Source organism: Leptodactylus fuscus, chromosome 2 (genome assembly GCF_031893055.1).
Source record: "Leptodactylus fuscus isolate aLepFus1 chromosome 2, aLepFus1.hap2, whole genome shotgun sequence".
NCBI lineage: Eukaryota > Metazoa > Chordata > Amphibia > Anura > Leptodactylidae > Leptodactylus > Leptodactylus fuscus.
In genome coordinates, this window is record NC_134266.1 from 84,069,498 (window position 1) to 84,093,142 (window position 23,645).

Below are 23,645 nucleotides of genomic sequence, written 5' to 3' on the forward strand. Positions count from 1 at the left end.
ATGTCCAAAGGTTGTAATGATAAAAATGGTAGGTTTTTTTAAATTCCTAATTGCAACAGAACACAGAAAGGTATCTTCCTGCAGCCGCAGGGACAATTGTATCCTCTTCAGATACACCATGTACAGAAAATTACAAGAGAGGATGTTCTATGCCCAGAGGCTTGCAATCTGTATCCCACTAACCACTACACACATAGGCAATCTTGCATTTGGTCACAAGAACAATGGGACTGTATACTGCCGAGTCCAGGTTTAGTTACTAAAGCAGTCTCTTCATCTGAAAATGAAGATCAGACTCTCATGGACATTTTAGTGTCCTGGTGTGGTGGGTTTTTGACCACAAGTATATAAATTCATTATTTAGTCACAGACAATGCCAGGATAATTCAGCTTTCTAATCAATGATGACCCATAACATGTATTATTGATGTGAGATATATTCAGGACTTACCTCTTCAGTGAGTAGTATTGACACATTACTGTATTTCTTGTTGGTGTCAGATCCTAAAGAGGTTAGACGGAGTAGGTATATTAGTAATGCTGCCTCCCAGATGAGTAACTCCCAGTTGTAAACATAGTTTAAAAAGGTTTGGTGTCCATGAAGAACCTGAACAATGTGAAGAAGATGTAATAGAACATATCATTGTATTGTATACTAGGGTATCCCAAAATTAGTTCAAAATCAGTTTTTCTTTTATTTAAATTTTTATTAATCTAGTAATATTTGTTGCAGTGTCATGTGATAACTGGTCGGGATCCCCCTGGAGTGGATATTATGATTATACAAATTTCATGATGTTGTTACATATCATGGGAATTCTCCTCTTAAAAATGAAGTCAGCGGGTCCAGTTTCTCTTAAGCCAGGTTCACACAGGGTTTTTTGGGCTGGATTTTTATGTGGAATCCGCGTCAGAATCTGGCTCAAAAAACCGCCTCCCATTGCATTCAATGGGTTCCTTTTTCCACGAGTGGGAACAAAAAAGAAGCGACATGCCCTTTCTTGCGGTGGATTCCGCGGCAAAATCCGCAGCACGACACCTCCCTCCCGACTAGGCCCATTCATTTGGGCCTAATCCGGAGCAGAATGCTGCGACTGGATGCCAGTGCACTGTAGCCATTTTATGGGCCGGATTCTGAGGTGGCCTCCACCTCAAGATCCAGTCCAACAAAACCCCGTGTGAACCCAGATTTATCCTCATTGATCAGTTGTTATCATAGGAGTAATCGGTGAATAAGTGTAGAGATAAATGGCTGACTAAGTAACGTAGAGAAGGGCAGTCCAGTCACAGACCCCTTTTAGGACACCCCCTCCATGATGTCCATGGTGTTTTCATTGCATTCTGCTTGGATTGTGCATGTCTGAATGGGGTTGTCTTTTTCATTAAGAGATGCAAGGGAATTGTTTGCTCCATGCACCCCCATTCACTGTATAGACTGCTATCGGCCACATGCTTACTGGTGTGATGCAATGATGTCATCACAGGAGCTAGAGTAAGACTGCAGACTGCCAGGGCTAGGAACTAGTAGAAATGACACTGGCCTCCCTATGAGAACAAGGATAAGTGGGTATTATACAGAATTTTTTTATGTAGATTGTGAGCCCCATATAGGGCTCACAATGTACATTTTTCCATATCAGTATGTTTTTGGTGTATGGGAGGAAATCCACACTAATACAGGGAGAACATACAAACTCCTTGCAGATGTTGTTCCTGGCGCTATTCGAACTCAGGACTCCAGCGCTGCAAGGTTGCAGTGCTAACCACTGAGATACCATGTTGCCCTTATACAGAATTGTATACGACAGTGTGTGTGTATATATACAGAGTACAATTTTACATAGGATGATAGATAGATAGATAGATAGATAGATAGATAGATAGAGTCCTGTGAAAAAGTTTGGGCACCCCTATTAATCTTAATCATTTTTAGTTCTAAATATTTTGGTATATTTGCAGCAGCCATTTCAGTTTGATATATCTAATAACTGATGGACACAGTAATATTTCAGGATTGAAATGAGGTTTATTGTACTAACAGAAAATGTGCAATATGCATTAAACCGAAATTTGACCAGTGCAAAAGTATGGGCACCTCAACAGAAAAGTGACATTAATATTTAGTAGATCCTCCTTTTGCAAAGATAACAGCCTCTAGTCGCTTCCTGTAGCTTTTAATCAGTTCCTGGATCCTGGATGAAGGTATTTTGGACCATTCCTCTTTACAAAACAATTCAAGTTCCGTTAAGTTTGATGGTCACCGAGCATGGATAGCCCGCTTCAAATCATCCCACAGATGTTCAATAAGATCCAGGTCTGGGGACTGGGATGACCATTCCAGAACATTGTAATTGTTCCTCTGCATGAATGCCTGAGTCGATTTGGAGCGGTGTTTTGGATCATTGTCTTGCTGAAATATCCATCCCTGGCGTAACTTCAACTTTGTCACTGATTCTTGAACATTATTCTCAAGAATCTGCTGATACTGAGTGGAATCCATGCGACCCTCAACTTTAACAAGATTCCCGATGCCGGCATTGGCCACACAGCCCCAAAGCATGATGGAACCTCCACCAAATTTTACAGTGGGTAGCAAGTGTTTTTCTTGGAATGCTCTTTTTTTTGGATGCCATGCATAACGCCTTTTTGTATGACCAAACAACTCAATCTTTGTTTCATAAGTCCACAGGACCTTCTTCCAAAATGAAGCTGGCTTGTCCAAATGTGCTTTTGCATACCTCAGGAGACTCTGTTTGTGGTGTGCTTGCAGAAATGGCTTCTTTCTCATCACTCTCCCATACAGCTTCTCCTTGTGCAAAGTGCGCTGTATTGTTGACTGATGCACAGTGACCCCATCTGCAGCAAGATGATGCTGCAGCTCTTTGGAGGTGGTCTGTGGATTGTCCTTGACTCTTCTCACCATTGTTCTTCTCTGCCTTTCTGATATTTTTCTTGGCCTGCCACTTCTGGGCTTAACAAGAACTGTCCCTGTGGTCTTCCATTTCCTTACTATGTTCCTCACAGTGGAAACTGACAGGTTAAATCTCTGAGACAACTTTTTGTATCCTTCCCCTGAACAACTATGTTGAACAATCTTTGTTTTCAGATCATTTGAGAGTGGGCTGTCCATGCTCGGCGACCATCAAACTTAACTGAACTTGAATTGTTTTGTAAAGAGGAATGGACCAAAATACCTTCATCCAGGATCCAGGAACTGATTAAAAGCTACAGGAAGCGACTAGAGGCTGTTATCTTTGCAAAAGGAGGATCTACTAAATATTAATGTCACTTTTCTGTTGAGGTGCCCATACTTTTGCACCAGTCAAATTTCGGTTTAATGCATATTGCACATTTTCTGTTAGTACAATAAACCTCATTTCAATCCTGAAATATTACTGTGTCCATCTGTTATTAGATATATCAAACTGAAATGGCTGTTGCAAACACCAAAATATTTAGAACTAAAAATGATTAAGAGTAATAGGGGTGCCCAAACTTTTTCATAGGACTGTAGATAGATAGATAGATACAGTGGGGCAAAAAAGTATTTAGTCAGTCACCAATAGTGCAAGTTCCACCACTTAAAAAGATGAGAGGCGTCTGTAATTTACATCATAGGTAGACCTCAACTATGAGAGACAAAATGAGAAAACAAATCCAGAAAATCACATTGTCTGATTTTGTAAGAATTTATTTCCAAATTATGGTGGAAAATTAGTATTTGGTCACCTACAAACAATCAAGATTTCTGGCTCTCACAGACCTGTAACTTCTTCTTTAAGAGTCTCCTCTTTCCTCCACTCATTACCTGTAGTAATGGCACCTGTTTAAACTTGTTATCAGTATAAAAAGACACCTGTGCACACCCTCAAACAGTCAGACTCCAAACTCCACTGTGGTGAAGACCAAAGAGCTGTCAAAGGACACCAGAAACAAAATTGTAGCCCTGCACCAGGCTGGGAAGACAGAATCTGCAATAGGCAACCAGCTTGGATTGAAGAAATCAACTGTGGGAACAATAATTAGAAAATGGAAGACATACAAGACCACTGATAATCTCCCTCGATCTGGGGCTCCACGCAAAATCTCACCCCGTGGGGTCAAAATGATCACAAGAACGTTGACCAAAAATCCCAGAACCACGCGGGTGGACCTAGTGAATGAACTGCAGAGAGCTGGCACCAATGTAACAAAGCCTACCATCAGTAACACACTACGCCGCCAGGGACTCAAATCCTGCAGTGCCAGACGTGTCCCACTGCTTAAGCCAGTACATGTCCGGGCCCGTCTGAAGTTTGCTAGAGAGCATTTGGATGATCCAGAAGAGTATTGGGAGAATGTCCTATGGTCTGATGAAACCAAACTGGAACTGTTTGGTAGAAACACAACTTTTCGTGTTTGGAGGAAAAAGAATACTGAGTTGCATCCACCAAACACCATACCTACTGTAAAGCATGGGGGTGGAAACATCATGCTTTGGGGCTGTTTCTCTGCAAAGGGGCCAGGACGACTGATCCAGGTACATGAAAGAATGAATGGGGCCATGTATCGTGACATTTTGAGTGCAAACCTCCTTCCATCAGCAAGGGCATTGATGATGAAACGTGGCTGGGTCTTTCAACATGACAATGATCCAAAGCACACCACCAGGGCAACGAAGGAGTGGCTTTGTAAGAAGCATTTCAAGGTCCTGGAGTGGCCTAGCCAGTCTCCAGATCTCAGCCCTATAGAAAACCTTTGGAGGGAGTTGAAACTCAGTGTTACCAAGCGACAGCCCCAAAACATCACTGCTCTAGATGAGATCTGCATGGAGGAATGGGCCAACATACCAACAACAGTGTGTGCCAACCTTGTGAAGACTTACAGAAAACGTTTGACCTCTGTCATTGCCAACAAAGGATAAATAACAAAATATTGAGATGAAATTTTGTTACTGACCAAATACTTATTTTCCACCATAATTTGCAAATAAATTCTTACAAAATCAGACAATGTGATTTTCTGGATTTGTTTTCTCATTTTGTCTCTCATAGTTGATGTCTACATATGATGTAAATTACAGACGCCTCTCATCTTTTTAAGTGGTGGAACTTGCACTATTGGTGACTGACTAAATACTTTTTTGCCCCACTGTAGATAATACATAGATATGACTACTACAGTAAGAGATGGTATCAACTGTGAGTCATTGGATGTATTTTTCATGGCCTAGATTTTGTAGTGTTATATGTGACCAATATGCCTGCCATGACCTGGTCCTAGACAAATGACATTTCCGTTTAATTATTATGTCATTTATAGAATATTTTTCTGATCAATGATAAGTTGTAGTTTTAACACTCATCTTTTTCTTCATTAATTTTGGCCATTTACATTATAAATGTACAGAAACTGTTGGTGTGGTAATTGGGATAATTGGTGTGTAAGTGGGAGTCTAACATTTGGGCATACATATAAGGTGTGTTTAGTGTGGGTCGAAAAAATAGTGTTCGCAATTCTACGTAGGCACAGTATTTGGAATTTAGCAGTATCTATACAGAGAATATTTACCTGAGCACAGCAAATGAAGGCAATAGAGAGGGTAACTAAATACACTGAAGATACAATTACATCTACTGATCTCTGCGGTCCTCGTCTCTAGGAAAGGAGAATATAACAAGTTGCTAAAATGTAGAAGAAAGTTTGTATATCATGTACTATAGGTGTGAAACACCTTAACTCACCTTTAAATAGGAGCGAAGCGACAACCACATTTTAATATTCTGCACCTTCTTCAGTCGGAAGTGAGGAATTTCAGATTTCAGAGCTTTCCTGGCAGAGGTGAGATGGCTAAATAACTTAGCTATCAGAAATCTCTACAAGTGGAAACAAGGAATGCGTCATGTTAGAATAGTGGAGGAAGATACTGTAGTTATAATTTACAGCTATAAAGGGTAGCAATAAGAAGAAGGTCACAAAGAGAAATAGCGTATGTATACAAATGCATTCCTTACAGGAATAAATCTGAACAAAAGGACACTGTGTGCTTGTATTGTATCGCCACAGGATATATAAATAAAATGTATGATAATGGCATACAAAAAGTAATACAAGATTAAAAAAAAATACATATAAATGTAGAATAGATAATACTTTACAAATCCTCATAATGGATATAAAACATAGTGTGTTATTGAGGTGGACCTGCTATCTAAAAACATGGAAAGTAGAAAGAAGGGACCTTCTATTCTGACTGCTACAAATAGAAAGTCTTTCCTTTGTATCTATCAGCAACAGTGGAAAAACCAATAGGGCACGTGTTCACAATGGTACGGAGGGGTTTTGGGCGAAGTGCATACAGGAAATAGCTGGAGTCCCAAAGGTAGACTATCCTTCAATTCAATTGTTTAAAAGCACAACGCGTTTCAGGCTGAGCCCTTTCTCAAGTGCAATCAAAAACTGTCTGGAAGCCCCTTGAGCAACGCTTTTGCATGGGCTACCAGCCAGTTTTTGATTGCACTTCAGAAAGGGCTCAGCCCGAAAGGCATTGTGATTTTAAACAATTAAATTGAACGATTGTCTAACTTTGGGACTCCACATATGTCCTGTGCGCACTTTGCCCAAAACCGCTCCGTACCATTGTGGACACATGCCCTATTGATTTTTCCACTTTTGCTGATCATGCTACCTATATTGCTTTAGGGGGAAGTTGCTGCTAGCACATATTGGGTTTACTACATGCTGTTTATGGTGTTGTGGAAAAATCACAACATCGGGAGGTAAAAGGTCACCTTGTTGACTACTACACTATAATTCCACTCAGTGTCTCCCCATTTTCTCTTTTTGTACTCACAAACATCAGAACAGGTACAGTACAGACCAAAAGTTTGGACACACCTTCTCATTCAAAGTTTTCTGTATTTTCATGACTTTGACAATTGTAGATTCACACTGAAGGCATCAAAACTATGAATTAACACGTGGAATTATATACTTGACAAAAAAGTGTGAAACAACTGAAAATATGTGTTATATTCTAGATTCTTCAAAGTAGCCACCTTTTGCTTTGATTCCTGCTGTGCACACTCTTGGCATTCTCTTGATGAGCTTCAAGAGGTAGTCACCTGAAATGGTCTTCCAACAGTCTTGAAGGAGTTCCCAGAGATGCTTAGCACTTCTTGGCCCTTTTTCCTTCACTCTGCGGTCCAGCTCACCCCAAACCATCTCAATTGGGTTCAGGTCTAGTGACTGTGGAGGCCAGGTCATCTGGCGTAGCACCCCATCACTCTCCTTCTTGGTCAAATAGCCCTTACACAGTCTGGAGGTGTGTTTGGGGTCATTGTCCTGTTGAAAAATAAATGATGGTCCAACTAAACGCAAACCGGATGGAATAGGATGCTGCTGCAAGATGCTGTGGTACCATGCTGGTTCAGTATGCCTTCAATTTTGAATAAATCCCCAACAGTATCACCAGCAAAGCCCCCCACACCATCACACCTCCTCCTTCACGGTGAGAACCAGGCATGTAGAGTCCATCCGTTCACCTTTTCTGCGTTGCATAAAGACACGGTGGTTGGATGCAAAGATCTAAAATTTGGACTCATCAGACCAAAGCACAGATTTCCACTGGTCTAATGTCCATTCCTTGTCTTCTTTATCCCAAACAAGTCTCTTCTGCTTGTTGCCTGTCCTTAGCAGTGGTTTTCTGCTGCACAAAGTCTTCTCTTAGCAGTTGTTGTACAGATGTGTCTGCTGCTAGAACTCTGTGTGGCATTGACCTGGTCTCTAATCTGAGCTGCTATTAACCTGTAATTTCTGAGGCTGGTGACTCAGATGAACTTATCCTCCACAGTGGTGACTCTTGGTCTTCCTTTCCTGGGGCGGTCCTCATGTGAGCTAGTTTCTTTGTAGCGCTTTATGGTTTTTGCAACTGCACTTGGGGACACTTTCAAAGTTTTCCCAATTTTTTGGACTGACTGACCCTCATTTCTTAAAGTAATGATGGTCACTCTTTTTTCTTTTCTTAGCTGCTTTTTTCTTGCCATAATACAAATTCTAACAGTCTATTCAGTAGGACTATCAGGACAATCCACCTGACTTCTGCACAACACAACTGATGGTCCCAACCCCATTTATAAGGCAATAAATCCCACTTATTAAACCTGACAGGGCACGCCTGTGAACTGAAAACCATTTCCGGTGACTACCTCTTGAAGCTCATCAAGAGAATGCCAAGAGTGTGCAAAGCAGGAATCAAAGCAAAAGGCGGCTACTTTGAAGAACCAGGAATATAAGACAGATTTTCAGTTGTGTCACACTTTTTTGTTAAGTATATAATTCCACATGTGTGGAATCATAGTTTTGATGCCTTCAGTGTGAATCTACAATTTTCATAGTTATGAAAATACAGAAAACTCTTTGAATGAGAAGGTGTGACCAAACTTTTGGTCTGTACTGTATATTACTGGCAATGTCAGCCAAGCATTATTTGGACATTTATTTTGCAAAAAAAAAAAAAAAGAAATCACAACTAATTTTACTGCATTACAGATGCTGGGGGTCAACAGTACAGTAACAAAATCAAAGAACGTTTTCCTACCTAAAATGTAGCCTGTAATAAATATTACATAAAAACTTCTCGTAAAATAGTAGTGGCAAACAAGTCAAAAAATACTGGAACAATATATCACTCAAAGTGAAGGAAAAAAAACTAGTAATGTTTAGATAAAGACCCCAACTACTATTTCTTTCTCTGTCATTACTAAGTTTTCATGTGTTAAATTTTCGGTAGAGATATATTCTGTGATAATTTTTTTTACTATACTGTATATAAAGGCAGACACGAGTGAAATGTGTTCTTGGAACTGTACCTTGCACGTGTGACTAATACATATCTCCCATGCTAAATGTACAATGTTTTTCTACATTAACAAAGATAAGCCAATAGGCCATCTATAATATAGTTCTGGTAACGACTGTATAATCAGTAGGGTTGAGCGATTGGGATCGGAAAAGATCAAATTCCGATCGGAGATCGAGCAAATTTCACGATCAGGATTGGCTGGAAAATGATCGGAAATTGGATTTTGAAATCTCAAGATCGGCTCAACCCCAAAAGTGACTTTTCCCATAGTGAAGCATTGACTAGGTTTGAAAGATCGGGATCGGGAAAGATCTGATCCCGATCAAGCAAATTTCATGATCGCGATCAGCTGGAAAATAATCGGAAATCGGATTTTAAAATTGATCCTGAAATTTCAAGATCGGCTCAATCCTAATAATCAGCCATTGGCAGGGGTGTAGCTAGAGATTTTTCACTACTAGCAGTTATACCTGGGCCCCAAAATCCCTCTGCCACACCATAAAACATGGTCGTATAAATGGCACATGGTAGATGGAGGCCATGTCACAGCATTGCAGTGGAGCCCTGGAGCTGTGGTTACAGAACTAGAATAACTAATACTATAATAATTGGACAATCCTACCCATCATTGCTAATAACTTTCTATACATCTAACATCCCAATATTGGAAAAGTTTCAGAATTGTGGTCAATCTTTACCTCTATGGATTGGCTTTTATTCCGATGACTTTGTCTACTGGCATCCACTGTGGCGCTTATTACATTGGCAATTAGGGAATTATTATTAAGAAGTATATTGCTGTGGTTTTGTTCTACTGCATTTGTGGTATATGCAAGGACTTTAATTCTACACTACAATAATCCCTTCCTGTAGTTTAATTGAATATTTTCTCTCTGGCTGCCCCAAGCTTCTAATAACCACGGCTCACTTTGTTTTATTAAAGGTTATCATGGCATGTAGCTACAGCATATTACATTTACATTGCAAGCGTCTCGCTACATAGTGCTTTGTGTGTGAGATGATGAAATGAGAATATCATTATGAGCTAGGCTTTTTTGGTTTGCTTTTATTCTAGCAGCTTTTTTTCTGTTTGCTGAAATCTTGCTGCAGAAAGACAGAGAAATGTGATACAAATGAGTGACAATAAGAACATTTTTTCCAAATCTTAAAAAAAAAATCAGATCCTCCCCTTGTAGTTTTCTAAGGTTATATATTTTACATTTCTTGTACGTATGTATTAGATTTCAGGTCAGGATCACACAGAAATATACAGAACAGATATTCATGAAAATAATATCCTCTTATGGATTTTTTATTTTTTTTTTAAATGGAAGATTGGGAAAAACATTAATTGTGTAGAGTTTTACTGCAAAGGGAAATACCTTATTGACAGGATGAACTGCAGAGCACCTATGTACCGTAGTTGTAAAATTATCAAAACATTTACAGGAATAATAACTGAGGAATGGCTAAATCCAGACCACTAGGAATGAAGATCCAGAACAGTTATCTCATGGGGAATATCAGTGGTCACTAAAATAAAACCTGTCAGGAGACCTTTATTGGTTAATAGAGATGAGCGAACACTAAAATGTTCGGGGTTCGAAATCCGATTCGAACAGTCGCACACTGTTCGACTGTTCAAACAGGTTTCGAACCCCATTATAGTCTATGGGGGGAAATACTCGTTTCAGGGGTACGCAACATTCGATCAAATTCTACCTACCAAGTCCATGAGTGAGGGTCGGGCTGGATTCTTCTCCCTGCGCAGAGTCCCCGCGTCCTTTTCCGGCCTTGAATTCACTCTGCTAGGGATCGGGCCTGGGCAGAGCCGACTGCGCATGCCCGCACTACAAGCGGACATGCGCAGTCGGCTCTGCCCAGGCCCGAGGCCTAGGCAGAATGAATTCAGAGCCGGAAGACGACGCGGGGAAGCTGCACGGTGAAGACTTCTAAAGGTAAGAGAAGAACCAGCGTTGATTGGCAATGTATAGCATTCTGCCAATCAACGCTGGTTCTGCATCGAATCTTAACTTCGAACAACTAGTAGTACTACTCGCTCATCTCTATTGGTTAACTATCCACAGGGCACTGAATATATGAGATAAGGAAAATTTCTATAAATAAAAATCTATCAGTAAGGCCGGGGCCCCATGTGGCGTAAATGCTGCGGCAAAAAACGCAGCATTTTACAGTCACTAGCAAATCCCATCCACAAATGGCAGAAAAATATGTGCAGCGAATATGCTGTAATTTCCTAAACCGTCATGTTTTAGGAAATCGCAGCATGTCAATTATACCTACAGAAATTATGGCAGTTTCCCTGTAGGTATAATGGAAGCAGAAAGTCCGCAGAGGAAACCTCAGCGGACTTTCTATGAAAGTGCTGCGGTAAAAAACATAATAAGTTTCTGCCATGGTTTTTCTCTTTTTCGCTGCGGCTTTCTTCATGGGGTCTTAGCCTAAAACTTTTTTTCGATAAGAGGCTGTAAATATATTGCATGGCTGGTAAGAAACAGACAGCATACAGTGGAGAGAGCATAATACTTGTATCAAACAGATAAACAGGGCCATGGTTGTCTGTTCCCCACTGATCTCTTATTGATGACCTATCCTGTGGATACATTATCAATAAAAATCAGTTAGAAAAGGGGTAATATGGTGGCTCAGTGGTTAGCACTGCAGCCTTGCGGCACTGGAGTCCTGGGTTCAAATCCTGCCATAGACAACATCTGCAAGGAGTTTGTATGTTCTCCCCGTGTTTGAGTGAATTTCCTCCCATAGACATACTGATTACATTGTGAGCTCTACATGGGGCTCACAATCTACATAAAAAAGTGCTGCTTGCAGTGCTTTAAAAAAAAAAAAAACATTAGAAACCACTTAATGTTCTATATAGAAATGTACTATTATTTCTGTTGTTTTTTATTTTTAACCACTTCCGGACCGCCCATAGACTATTTATGTCCAGACAGTGGTTGCCTAGTTCTGACAGAACCTGCCAGTACGTTCTGTCAGAACACAGCAGCTGCACGAGATTGTGCAGCTGCTGATACTGAGAGCCAGCTATAACTTCAAACGGAGCTCCCAGAGAGAAGACAGGGAAGGTTTATTACCTTCCCTGCCTTCTCGATCGCTGTGTATACAGCGCTCAATGAGCGCTGTATTCACAGCTATGGGCGCCACCATGATGCGGCTGCCCTCTGACCCAGCGATCATGTGATCTGCTGGGCTTAGTGTCTTGCAAGAGCTGCTCTGGGTCCTACAGGACCCAGACCAGCTCTATAAGGTGTATATACAGTGTGCAGCGTATATGTATAAATCAGCCTCCTTAACAAAAGGTCTCTTATGACCTTATGGGGACACCATCTGCAAAAGAAAAATAAAAAAATATATATATATATATATATATATATATATATATATATATATATATATATAATTAATTAATAAAAAGGTTTTTTAAAAAATGTAAATAAAATAATTAAAAATATAAGTAAAATAATATGCAAATAAAATTCCATTATTATAGGTTATAGCTCCACCCCCGACAACATCATACAAAATAAAAATTACCATAACGGAGAGTAAAAACTATTTTATAAAGCACTTTGTGTTATTAAAGTTAAAAGAAAAGTGAAATCCAGACGCAATTTCTCTCCTATTTTGTTTATATTTTCCCGGATATAAAAAAAAATTAAAACACATTTGAAAATAAAAACAACATAAAAATAAAGTCCTATGTGTCCCCGAAAAAAAGACGCAAAAATTAGTTGAATGAGACGTATGAGAAAAGTGTTACAGCCCTCTAAACTGCACATACAAAATAAAGCTAAAATGTGTCTGGTCCTGGACCACAAATTGGCTCAGTACTGAAGTGGTTAAGGTGTAGTCCAGGTATATTGTCCTGTCTAAACAGACGGAGGTAGAACAAATAAATGTAACTTTAAATAATATACCTCCTAAAAGGATATACCTACATCAGTGGCGTAACTAGGAATGGCGGGGCCCGTGGCGAACTTTTGACATGCCCCCCCCCCCTCCAAACTGGCGCCGACATCAAAGACCTCGACTGGCCCCCTCCGCCGCACTCTATTATGTCCCTTAGTGGCCCCTGCACACAGTATTATCCCCCATAGTGGCCCCTGCACACAGTATTATCCCCCATAGTGGCCCCTGCACACAGTATTATCCCCCTTAGTGGCCCCTGAACACAGTATTATCCCCCATAGTGGCCCCTGCACACAGTATTATCCCCCATAGTGGCCCCTGCACACAGTATTATCCCCCTTAGTGGCCCCTGAACACACTATTATGTCCCTTAGTGGCCCCTGCACACAGTATTTTGTCCCTTACTGGCCCCTGCACACAGTGTTTTGTCCCTTATTGGCCCCTGCACACAGTATCATCCCCAATAGTGTCCCCTGTACACTGTATTATACCTCATAGTGGACACCCATAAACAATTATTATACTCTGGGGTCTTTTCAGACCCCAGAGTATAATAATCAGAGACCCGGGGGAATAAAAACATAAAAAATTACTGATTCTTACCTGTCCTCGGCTCCTGCGCTGTCTTCTCCACTGGCGTCCTTCTGAAATGACGTCAGACGTCACATGACCTGGGACGCAGGCCGGGTTCATGTGACGTCAGAAAGGACGTCAGGACGGAGGCCTGGCAGGATCGTGGAAAGGTAAGTAACAGTGTTTTTTATGTTTATTACCTCTCCCAGTCTGCTGATCATTATACTCGGGGGTATGCAAAGACCCCTGAGTATAATGATAGTATATGTGGGGCCCGCGGTGTCACTTACCGATCCCGGCCCAGCCAGGATCGGCAAGTGAATAGGGCCCGTTACGGCCTATTAAAAAATGGCCTGGGCCCTGTGGCAGCCGCCTCCGCTGCCTCTATGGTAGTTACGCCCCTGACCTACATATGAAATATCTAAAATCTCTGACAAGCACTAAAGCTAGAGCTTTTCTGGATACAATGCATCATGAATCCAGATAATAAACAAATATTATGTAAAGATCTCACTCAGATACGTTTGATTCACCTAAAAATACTGTAGAACCAGCAGTATTGGGTTAATTGAACGTAAAAGTTCATCCCTTTATCGTTATGTTGTAGGGCTAGGTAATAATAATGGTTATTTATCCTACTTCCATATTTTGGCAGTGATTCCACTGACTATTATACACAGGTCCTATCCTAATTTAAATCATGATCAGTTCCAGGACACTGTATACTGTAGACTGGTGTCCTTAGGCTGAGTTCAGAGGGGGGTTTTTGGTTCGGAATCTGACGCGGATGCACTGGCATCCAGTCGCAGCATTCTGCTCTGGATTAGGCCCAAATGAATGGGCCTAGTCGGGAGGAAGATGTTGTGAGGTGAATGTCAGCGGCTGAATCGGCCCCGGAATCTGCTTGAAGAAAGGGCATATCGCTTCTTTTTTCTGCGAGCAGGAACAAACCGCTCACGGAAAAAAAAAAAAAAATGACCGGCTCCCATTGATTTCAATGGGAGGAATTTTTTTGGTCAAGATTTTGACGCGGATTCCGTGTCAAATTCCAGACCAAAAAACCCCGTCTGAACGGTTCACCATTACACAATAAAAACTCATGCTGGGGGCCCTCTACACAACTATATACAATTTCCTGACACTCTGGTGTTCCCCTCTGCTGTCCATTCCAATTGAAGTCCTCTGTTCATGTGATGGCTGAAGCCATTCAAGAGCCTCAACAGCCTATAGAAAGGACCCAGGAAGTCACCTGTGATTTCCCATGTCCTTTCCTAAGGCCACTAAGGCGGCTGGTTGGGCTCAGCGAGCACATAAGGTGATGATTTCTGCTGGAACAAGACTCAAGCAGCAGGACCAACCGCAGTGCATACCACCCAACCGTCCCGATTTCCGTGGGATGAGTCCGGTGACGTGTCCCACGGTCCCGGTTGGAGGGAGGGAGGTCCTGATTTCAACTCAGATCTGCGTCCAGAGGATGCAGATCTGAGTTGAACACATACGTGGCAGAAGCAAAGAGCTGTCACAGTTCAGCTCCTTGCTTCGCCACTGAACGCCGCCTACTGGCTGTGTAGATGCGATGTGATGACGTCACATCGTGTCTACAACTGTGCGCGAGTGAGAGAGAGAGGCGGGGGAACGAGGAGAAGGTAAGTGTAACGTTTACACTGAGGTGGAACGTGAAACTGGGGGCACATGAAGGAGAGGACGGCATGACACTGGGGCAGAGATGTGGGGACATGAATCTGGGGGCAGAGATGGAGGGACATGAATCTCGGGGCAGAGATGGAGAGGACAGGCAACTGGGGGCAGAGATGTGGGGACATGAATCTGAGGGCAGAGATGGAGGGACATGAATCTGGGGGCAGAGATGTGGAGACATGAATCTGGGGGCAGAGATGGAGAGGACATGAATCTGGGGGCAGACATGGGGGGACATGAATCTGGGGCAGAGATGGAGAGGACATGAATCTGGGGGCAGAGATGTGGAGACATGAATCTGGGGGCAGAGATGGAGGGGACATGAATCTGGGGGCAGAGATGGGGGGACATGAATCTGGGGGCAGAGATGGAGGGGACATGAATCTGGGGACAGAGATGGAGGGGACATGAAACTGGGGGCAGAGATGGAGGGGGGACATGAAACTGGGGGCAGATGAAGGGTGTATATGAAACTGGGGGAGAGATAGAGGGGGAATATATAATTTACGGGTGACTGTAGGAGGATTATACTGTGTGTGGAACACATGAAAAATTAATGAGAATGGGCGGAGTCAACACAAAAGTGGGTGGGGCTAATTTTCTGTACATTTTGTCCCACATTCGGTTCTTCAAAAGTTGGGAGGTATGACCACAGTGGGAGACACAAAACCACTGGGGACAGGTGAGTATGAGGGTTTTTTTAGTTTTGTTTTTTTTCTCCTTCCCCGACCTCCTTGCATAAAACTGTATTTTCTGGACAACCCCTTTAATAAATGATATATGGGTACAGAAGGGGCCCTATTTGTTCATAGAGTTCATATTGGTAAATCAGATAACATGATGCCGAGATACATAGCAATACAATTGTGACACTTACATGCTGTATATAAGACTGAAGTTCCTGGACTTACTTCTAAACATTCACATCTAATAATTTCAGCACGTTGCTCCCAAAATCACTATTATTATCTTTGATAACAACTATCCTTGTCTAGTTAATTGCATGGTGTATGTGAATACATGTTCCCAAGTTATACAATTTGCACAGCACAAAATCCTGTTATTCCACTGCTACTGTACAATGTTAGTCTTATGTTCCTTTATGTAGCTAATTAGATAATCTTATCATTACTTATTACTGCTGAATAATCCAGAATATCTCTTTAAGGAGTCGCGTAGTTTCAGCAAATAAATATTATTGTTTGTATAATGAAAAGCTATACAGTTTCCCAATACACTTACTGTATCAATTCCTTTTTATAAGTCTAAGAATCAGTCCATGGTTATATGATTCCTGTATGCTGGTATAACTATATTAAAGCACCCATCCATTTATAAAGAACTTTTCATGAATAAATAATGCATTTAACTCTAAGAAACTTTGTAATATATGTTACTAAGGAGATCTGTTTCTTTCAGCACTTATTAAGCTGTTCTCTTGCTCCTTATTATCAACCTGACTTTTTGTTCGCATTATACCCACTTATTGAGCCTCAGACTTACATCGAGCAGGGAGGGGTTGAGTAGGATTCTACTGCCAGCTGGTCAATTTGATTTATTGCCTCATTCTGTGCACTGGTGGCCTCTTATCTACAATCTAGCAGTGTTAAAAAAGCAATAGTAGAGTGTATTTACTATCTCTATTTTAGGGCATAGGAAAATAGCTGTTAAATACTACAGACATGGATGCCAGGAGGGTGTCAACAAGTCCCTCTGCCTCTAGAAATTGTAGTAAGTCATCAAGAAAATACCATATAAACGTTATATACTATGCCAACCTGTTTATATGTTCGCTCTGCCACACACATCATGAAGAAGAACATCCAGGTGAGACAAGTGCGAAGCACCAGATTAATGAGTGACAGAATGAAGAGGAGAGGGGTTGGAGGTCCACCACAGAAGATTGATAGATACTCCTTGCCGGTCAGTGAAAAGATCTGTTCCATGTCCCGCTGACATAAATGGAAGAAAAAGGGGAAGGTCCCCAATGCCAGGGTGACCACATTTCCGAGCATCTGATATCCAACACCATGTTTGAAGGAGCTTACCTGGACATGACAAAAGAAAGCATTATCTTATACTTAAAAGCAAATTATTAGATCCTTATATCTCTATTACTTTGGCTGATGTAGCATCATGGCTGCTTAGTGCACAGCAGGGTTTCCTATATTTATTACATATTTGTGTTTATTTATTTATATTTATTACATATTTGTGTACATATTTTGCAGACAACCTTCTTAATGAACCATAAATAAATGTAAAACAAAGTAGTACGAAAAAAAATAGATCATGGTTGTTTCATGGTGCAGTTTGGGAGATAGAATATTTTTCTTTATATGTACTAAGAGATTAGCCTTTTCTCTGTCATTTTTCTCACTGCTCTGTAACTGACTGCAAAGAACGTCTTCCCGCACTTTTCTATCCACCATATGAGAGGACTTGTACGCTCCACCATTAGCTTCCATAAGGGGTGCTCTCTTATTCTCTCTAGAGGTTACTTCTCTTCATTAAGCTGCAAAGTACTGCTGTATATGATGTGTTAATACAGTTGCAAGAAAAGTTAAAATTTAATGAATCACCTGGATTTCTCTACTGATGACTAAAATTATCATCTGTTATCTAAGTCACAGTTATAGATAGACACAAAAGGGGACTAAAAGAACTCTGTACACCAAAACCATGGGAGAACAATGAATACTAAGATATCACAACATCTGACACGACACTGGGTTATGAAGTCTATGATCCAAAGCACACAAGTTAGTTAACTGGTTGAAAAAGATGATTTCTGTTTGGAATGGCCAAGTCAGAGGCGTGATCTAAAGCCTCTGAAGATGGTGGAACATGTCTTGAAGAGTGCTGGCATCTCATCCCAGAAATATTAATGAACTATAACACATTATCAGGAATAAATGGTACAAAATTCAGCCCCAATGTTTTAGTAATCTTGTTATCCAGGAAACGTATGGTGGTTAGATTTGTGTTGGTGATAGCTGCTTAAGGGGGAATCTACAGATTAAGTTCAATGGTTCACTTTCTTTTTCTCTCTGCAGTGTGGATACTGTTTAGAAGGGAAAGGGTGATCACACCAAATATTTGATTGATTTAGACTTATCTTTTGTCTAAAGTCCTTAAGTGGCTGGAGACAAGAAACCTAAAGGGAACCTCTGTGCCTTACTCTCAAGTACATTCAGTCAAATAAAAATGGGCTAAGATCCATGTTTTCTCTTTTGAAATGTTTGAGGGTATGTAACACAATGAAGAACTTCTCTTAAAGGTCTCCAAGTACCCTGATGCTCTTTTACAGTACATAATAGATTTATACATGAGCTATTAAATTTAAATGGAAACCCTTCAGCAAAACTTGCGTCGCTAAAGTACTAACCAGAGGCTTAACTTGAAGCTCCTGGGGCCCAATGCAAAATCTGTGATTGGGTCCCTAGGTACCTTGTGCCATTTAGAATAGAGGTATATTTAATGTGGCAGAGGGACCTTTGGGTCCCCCTGAGTGTCCAGAGTCCAGTAGATCCTAATGACTTCTAAGGCTGTGTGGGGAAGCAAGAAATTCATTCTACAATCTTAACCCACTCTCACTAATGGTGCCATAGTAGTTGCATTGTCTACCTCTACTGTAGATTTGCTACAGTTAGGCCCCTTGCAGGCAACCAAAGGCCCGGTCAGTGTGCTATCCGGGTTTTTCCCAGATAGTACACTAACCCATTCATTTGTCGGCCCATGTACACAACCGTGTATTACATGGTCCCTTGGGTGGACCACTAGTCTGGACTGCAAAACTCAGAACAGATCCTATTTGTGTTCACTTTTGCAGCTGTGCTTCTGTGGCTCCTATTCATTGAATGAATGGGACTGGGGAGGCCTGGCTGGTGCTGGCTAGCCCAGTCATGTCCAGTGGCTGAGCAGATAGTTGTCTGCGAAGGGCCTTAGAGATATACTAATTTGTGACCTCATTATTGCATAAAGCAGGTAATTTCTGATTTTTGATAATCCACTATGTAATTTATAATCTAAAAGTTATGCAATTGCATACGTGCATCCACTACTAAATAATTCTAATTCTCCTAAAATTTCCATAAGTACTCTTAGTTCTGTAAAGTGGAAAGATATAGATGTTCTAGTAGAAAATAAACAATTGTGTCTTTCTTTTTAATGTATAAGTGGTGTTGAGTCATCATTGTTATAAATTCTAGCATTTAATCTTTATAGTCTGTATTTTCACTCCTTGTAATGCTTTATTTTATTGTTCTGCCATTTCCATGCATGCTAAACATATACAGATCTTAAATGGAACAGCTGCTGTTAAACATGATAGGTAAATGAATAGGAATCCTAATGGCATGTACACGACAGAAGAAGAGAAGTCCAGGGAATAGAGAAGCCATACATTTCATTAATGTGATAATTACTGCTTTAACCTTTTCCCTGCACACTTCACAATGTCTCACATATCCAGTGAGAATGTCACGAAGAATTCTTTGAAGGTCAGTACAACAATGAAAATGACGAATATGTACACCTAGACATATGGCCCTAAAAAACTATGGAAAGTTTTGCTAAAGAAAGTCCATTGTCTATGCACAATGGTGAACCCAATAGAAATCTAAATCACCAGCAATAAGGTGAACCGGCACTACCTACCAACAAGTAAAGTTCACATTCCCTGTTGTCCCACCAGCGGCACAATATGGGGAGATTTGTGCCGCTGTTGGGACTAAGGGAAAACAGGTTATCTACATAACCCATCATTGTAAGGGGTAGACTAAAGCGAGGAACCTCCAATATTGGCATTTCAATGGTGCTCTATATAGTAATGGATAAAAAAAAAAACACTCACTCTATAAAACATCCAAGATTTAATTAGTCCATAAAAATAGTCCAACGGGAGAAAAGAATATGGCAGCAGTTAGATATAATAGACATCCTGCTCAACCAAGCACTTCATATGGCCTTCATGGCAGCAGTAATAGGGACGACGGCTGTTGCCTTATATACTGAGCTGCTGCTATATGCTTCTATCCCCTGCTGGACTATTTTAATGGACTAGTAATACCTTGAATGTTTTATATTATAATTGCCTCACTATTCTTTATCTACTTGTACACATAAATACATTATTAAATATGTCATTAAGTGCAGTTACAAGAAAACTGGATATCAAACCAGCCTTAGTGCATTGTAGGAAACATTATGCTGAGCACTATACCTTTAGATTTACCTTTAGGCCAATAGATGAACCACTTCCTTGAGAAACCTGTTTTTAGAAATATGCAAATGAGGCTCAAATGAAATGACGAGTTGTAGCAGAACCTCCAGGGGCTTCTATTCAGGTTTGAAAACCTGAGACTCAGCACTTGACCCTCATTTTCATATTCACATAAACGTTTTTCGGCCAAAGAACCTTCATCAGACTCTAAAATACAATTTTATAACACAATATATTAGAAAAGTGAAATAACACTGTGACTAAAACATACACATTCGATACTGAATTGCATGTGTTTTCCGTATCAATTGTTACATATACTTGCTCTCAGGTCCAATCCTACTGGAGGACTCTATTTGGCCTGCATTTTACCATGTCTTATGTTCATCATAGCACGAAACTTGTTATTCCAGCCTTTGCGTCCATACTTTATATGTATTGCATTATGTGTTTTAGTCACAATGTTTTTACCCTTTTCTACTATATTGTGTTATAAAATTGTATTGTAGAGTCTGATGAAGGTCCTTTGACCAAAACATTTTTAACTCTACTGTTCATCTATGATACTTGTACACTACTGATCAGTTGAGCAATAAACGGATTTCCTGGAGAAGGAAGTATTGCCATATGATAACATTATGACATATCTCTAGGATATGCTTTAACATGGAAAGGCTTTGACCACTGGGGCCATCACTGATCTGTAAAAAGATTGAATAGTTCAATGCACAGTATTGCTATGTGTCCACAAGCAATTCTTTCATGTCTGGCTTCTTGCCAACCAACCAAACAATATTAATATAGAATTGCTAAGATCATACAGTACAATCTAGGGCCTGGTTTACTTCTGCATTCAGTAATCCGTTCGGGAAATCCGTATGGGGACCCCTTGAATGAAGTACCAAATGCAATGGCAAGCAATGAGCCTATGAAAGCACATGGACTCCATAGACTATAATGGGGTCTGTGTGCTTTCTGCATGATGTCCGCATGGAATATGAGGACAAAAAACTACTTCGTGATCTACTTTCCCATGCGCATGACTCGTACGGACACCGCATGGAAAACGCACGGACCCCATTATAGTCTATGGAGTCCATGTGCTTTCAAATGCTCATCGCTTGCCAATGCATTCGGTATTCTGTTCAGATCACCGAACGCATATGTGAACTGATGATATTCAATAACAAATAAACAATGAATATTTTCTAGAATACTTGTTTCATGATGATCCCACTGATGTCCAGTACAGACATGTCAGTCTTCTTACACTCATTCTTCTCCCATATGATCACACTAACTCTCTCAGATGTAGGACTTGTACCTTGCAGCCAAAACAAGTGGTTCTACAGAAGAAACATAAGGTGCTACAGGTTACTCATGATTCAAATAAACATAAAGTCCCCAACCTTTTTTAACTTGTCACTGTTTTGTTACCAAACATTTACCATCTGGATATTGCCCACAGTACCACACTGACTCGAACTGGTTCAGCTTCATACACTGTCTATCAATAAGTATTTGGACACCTGTGGTAGAATAGAAAAACAACATTTCTTCATATTCAATAGTTGGTAGAACCAGCAGATGCTTCCTTATGGATGGTATTGATCGACACAATACTCCCGGATGCCTGGTGAAACTCCTGGTGTATGTGAGCCATCGGTTGGGTGCGGTTTCTCTGGCCAGCACTCGTCAGTCTCTATCTCCAAGTTTTGAGCGTCTGCTGACTCACCCGACAATCACCGTTCACCTTCCACTTTGTAATCACATACACCATCGATTTTGGGTAATTCAGTTCACTTGCTATGTCTCTTAAGGATCGACCATTTCTCTGGTACCCCACAATTACCCCTTTCTCAAAATCGGACAACTCTGCACTCCATGGCATCTTGCATGCGACTAATGGCAATGCACTAATGCCAATGCTGTTTCCTATTTAACGGCGGAAGGTGTGACGTACATCGTGACCGCAGATATCTTCATTTGCATGGGTGTCCAAATACTTATTGGTAGACAGTGTATAGTGGGCCCTGGAGCAATCCTTTCCAAGGTAAGCAACATTTATTTTTATTTTAAATTTAGTTTTTATTGAGAACATTTTTTTCAAATACAGGAAAGGAAAAACAATGCAGGGAAAATAATAACACGCTCCTACAACAGACCATAAATATAGCATGGAAGGAGTGACAGCATACATATTAAAAAGATATACAATACCAGTGTACAGTTGAAGTATAAGAACAACTGCACACCACATGAGTAAGTACGACTCTTTCCCTCGACAAATCAAGGTCGCTTGAACTGGATCTGGGAGCCGGGCAAAAGGAAAGGGAGGGAAGGGAAGGAAAGGGGAGGGAGGATGTGAGAAAACAGTAAAATAACAACAACATAATAGAAATAACACTTATCTACATCCAACTCAGCTTCACAGCATATAAAATTTAAATCTCGGTCAAGAGACTAAGGAGGTGCCCAGCGGTACAGTCACCAATAACTCAATTAAGAAAAGCTGCTATCAGGGAGCTCCAGAGGAAGGAGGCTAATTCTGGGGTTGGGAGTCCCTTTCGTTCCTTACATAAGAAGACCAAAGGGTCCATTTGGTCTGAAATTTAGAAAAAGTGTGCCCTTTACTGGCCAGCATACGCTCCAGTATAAAAGGTAGGTTGACATGATGGAACAACTCGTTTACAGTCAAACATAATGCTGATTTCCATTGTCGGGCAATCATGGACCTAGCCGCTAGGATTATTTGGCCCAAGACAACCTGCGTACCCATTGGAAAAGAGCCGGGATCCAAGAAACACAGCGCTAACCCTGGGGAGGGAGGAATAGGGAGACCAACAATGGAAGACATGAACTGAAACACTGCTACCCAAAATGCCTGAATTGGGGGACACTCCCACCACATATGAATAAATGAACTTACACAACCGCAGCCCCACCAACATAGCCTTGAGGTAGAGGAATTCATATGAACCAATTGAACAGGAGTCCTATACCAGTGCAGCATAATTTTTTGCGCCGTCTCCCAATGGGAAGCACACCTGGACACCTTCTTAACAAATCCAAAGGCCTCATGCCACTCCATCAGGGGAATGGTTCTGGATAGGTCAGCTTCCCAACACAGTAGGCAAAAGGGTTTGATCTGCGTAGATGGAGTTGAGAGAAAACTATAGAATGCAGAGGTGCCACCTCGGGCAGGAGGAGACTATCCATAACCAAAAGGCTAGTCTTGGAAAAACAAGTCTCGAGGCTCCAAGAGTTTGTAGAAGGTGCCGAATTTGGAAGTACTTAAAAAAATCATTGCTAGGAAGATCAAACTCAGTACACAACAGAGCGAAAGATTTGAGGCAG

General features: G+C 40.9%; 1 protein-coding gene across 2 annotated transcripts in view; it reads right to left on the bottom strand.

The window, feature by feature from the left end:
- Positions 1–23,645, bottom strand: part of PHTF1 (putative homeodomain transcription factor 1) — a 115,733-nt gene that overhangs the window by 30,375 nt on the left and 61,713 nt on the right. For both annotated transcript variants that reach the window (XM_075264085.1, XM_075264084.1), the window contains 5 exons: positions 21,506–21,634; positions 16,843–17,112; positions 5,724–5,855; positions 5,551–5,637; positions 452–607 (listed from right to left, as the gene is read on the bottom strand). In XM_075264085.1, the coding sequence (XP_075120186.1) occupies positions 452–607; positions 5,551–5,637; positions 5,724–5,855; positions 16,843–17,112; positions 21,506–21,634 (774 nt within the window). The remainder of the gene's footprint in view (positions 1–451; positions 608–5,550; positions 5,638–5,723; positions 5,856–16,842; positions 17,113–21,505; positions 21,635–23,645) is intronic.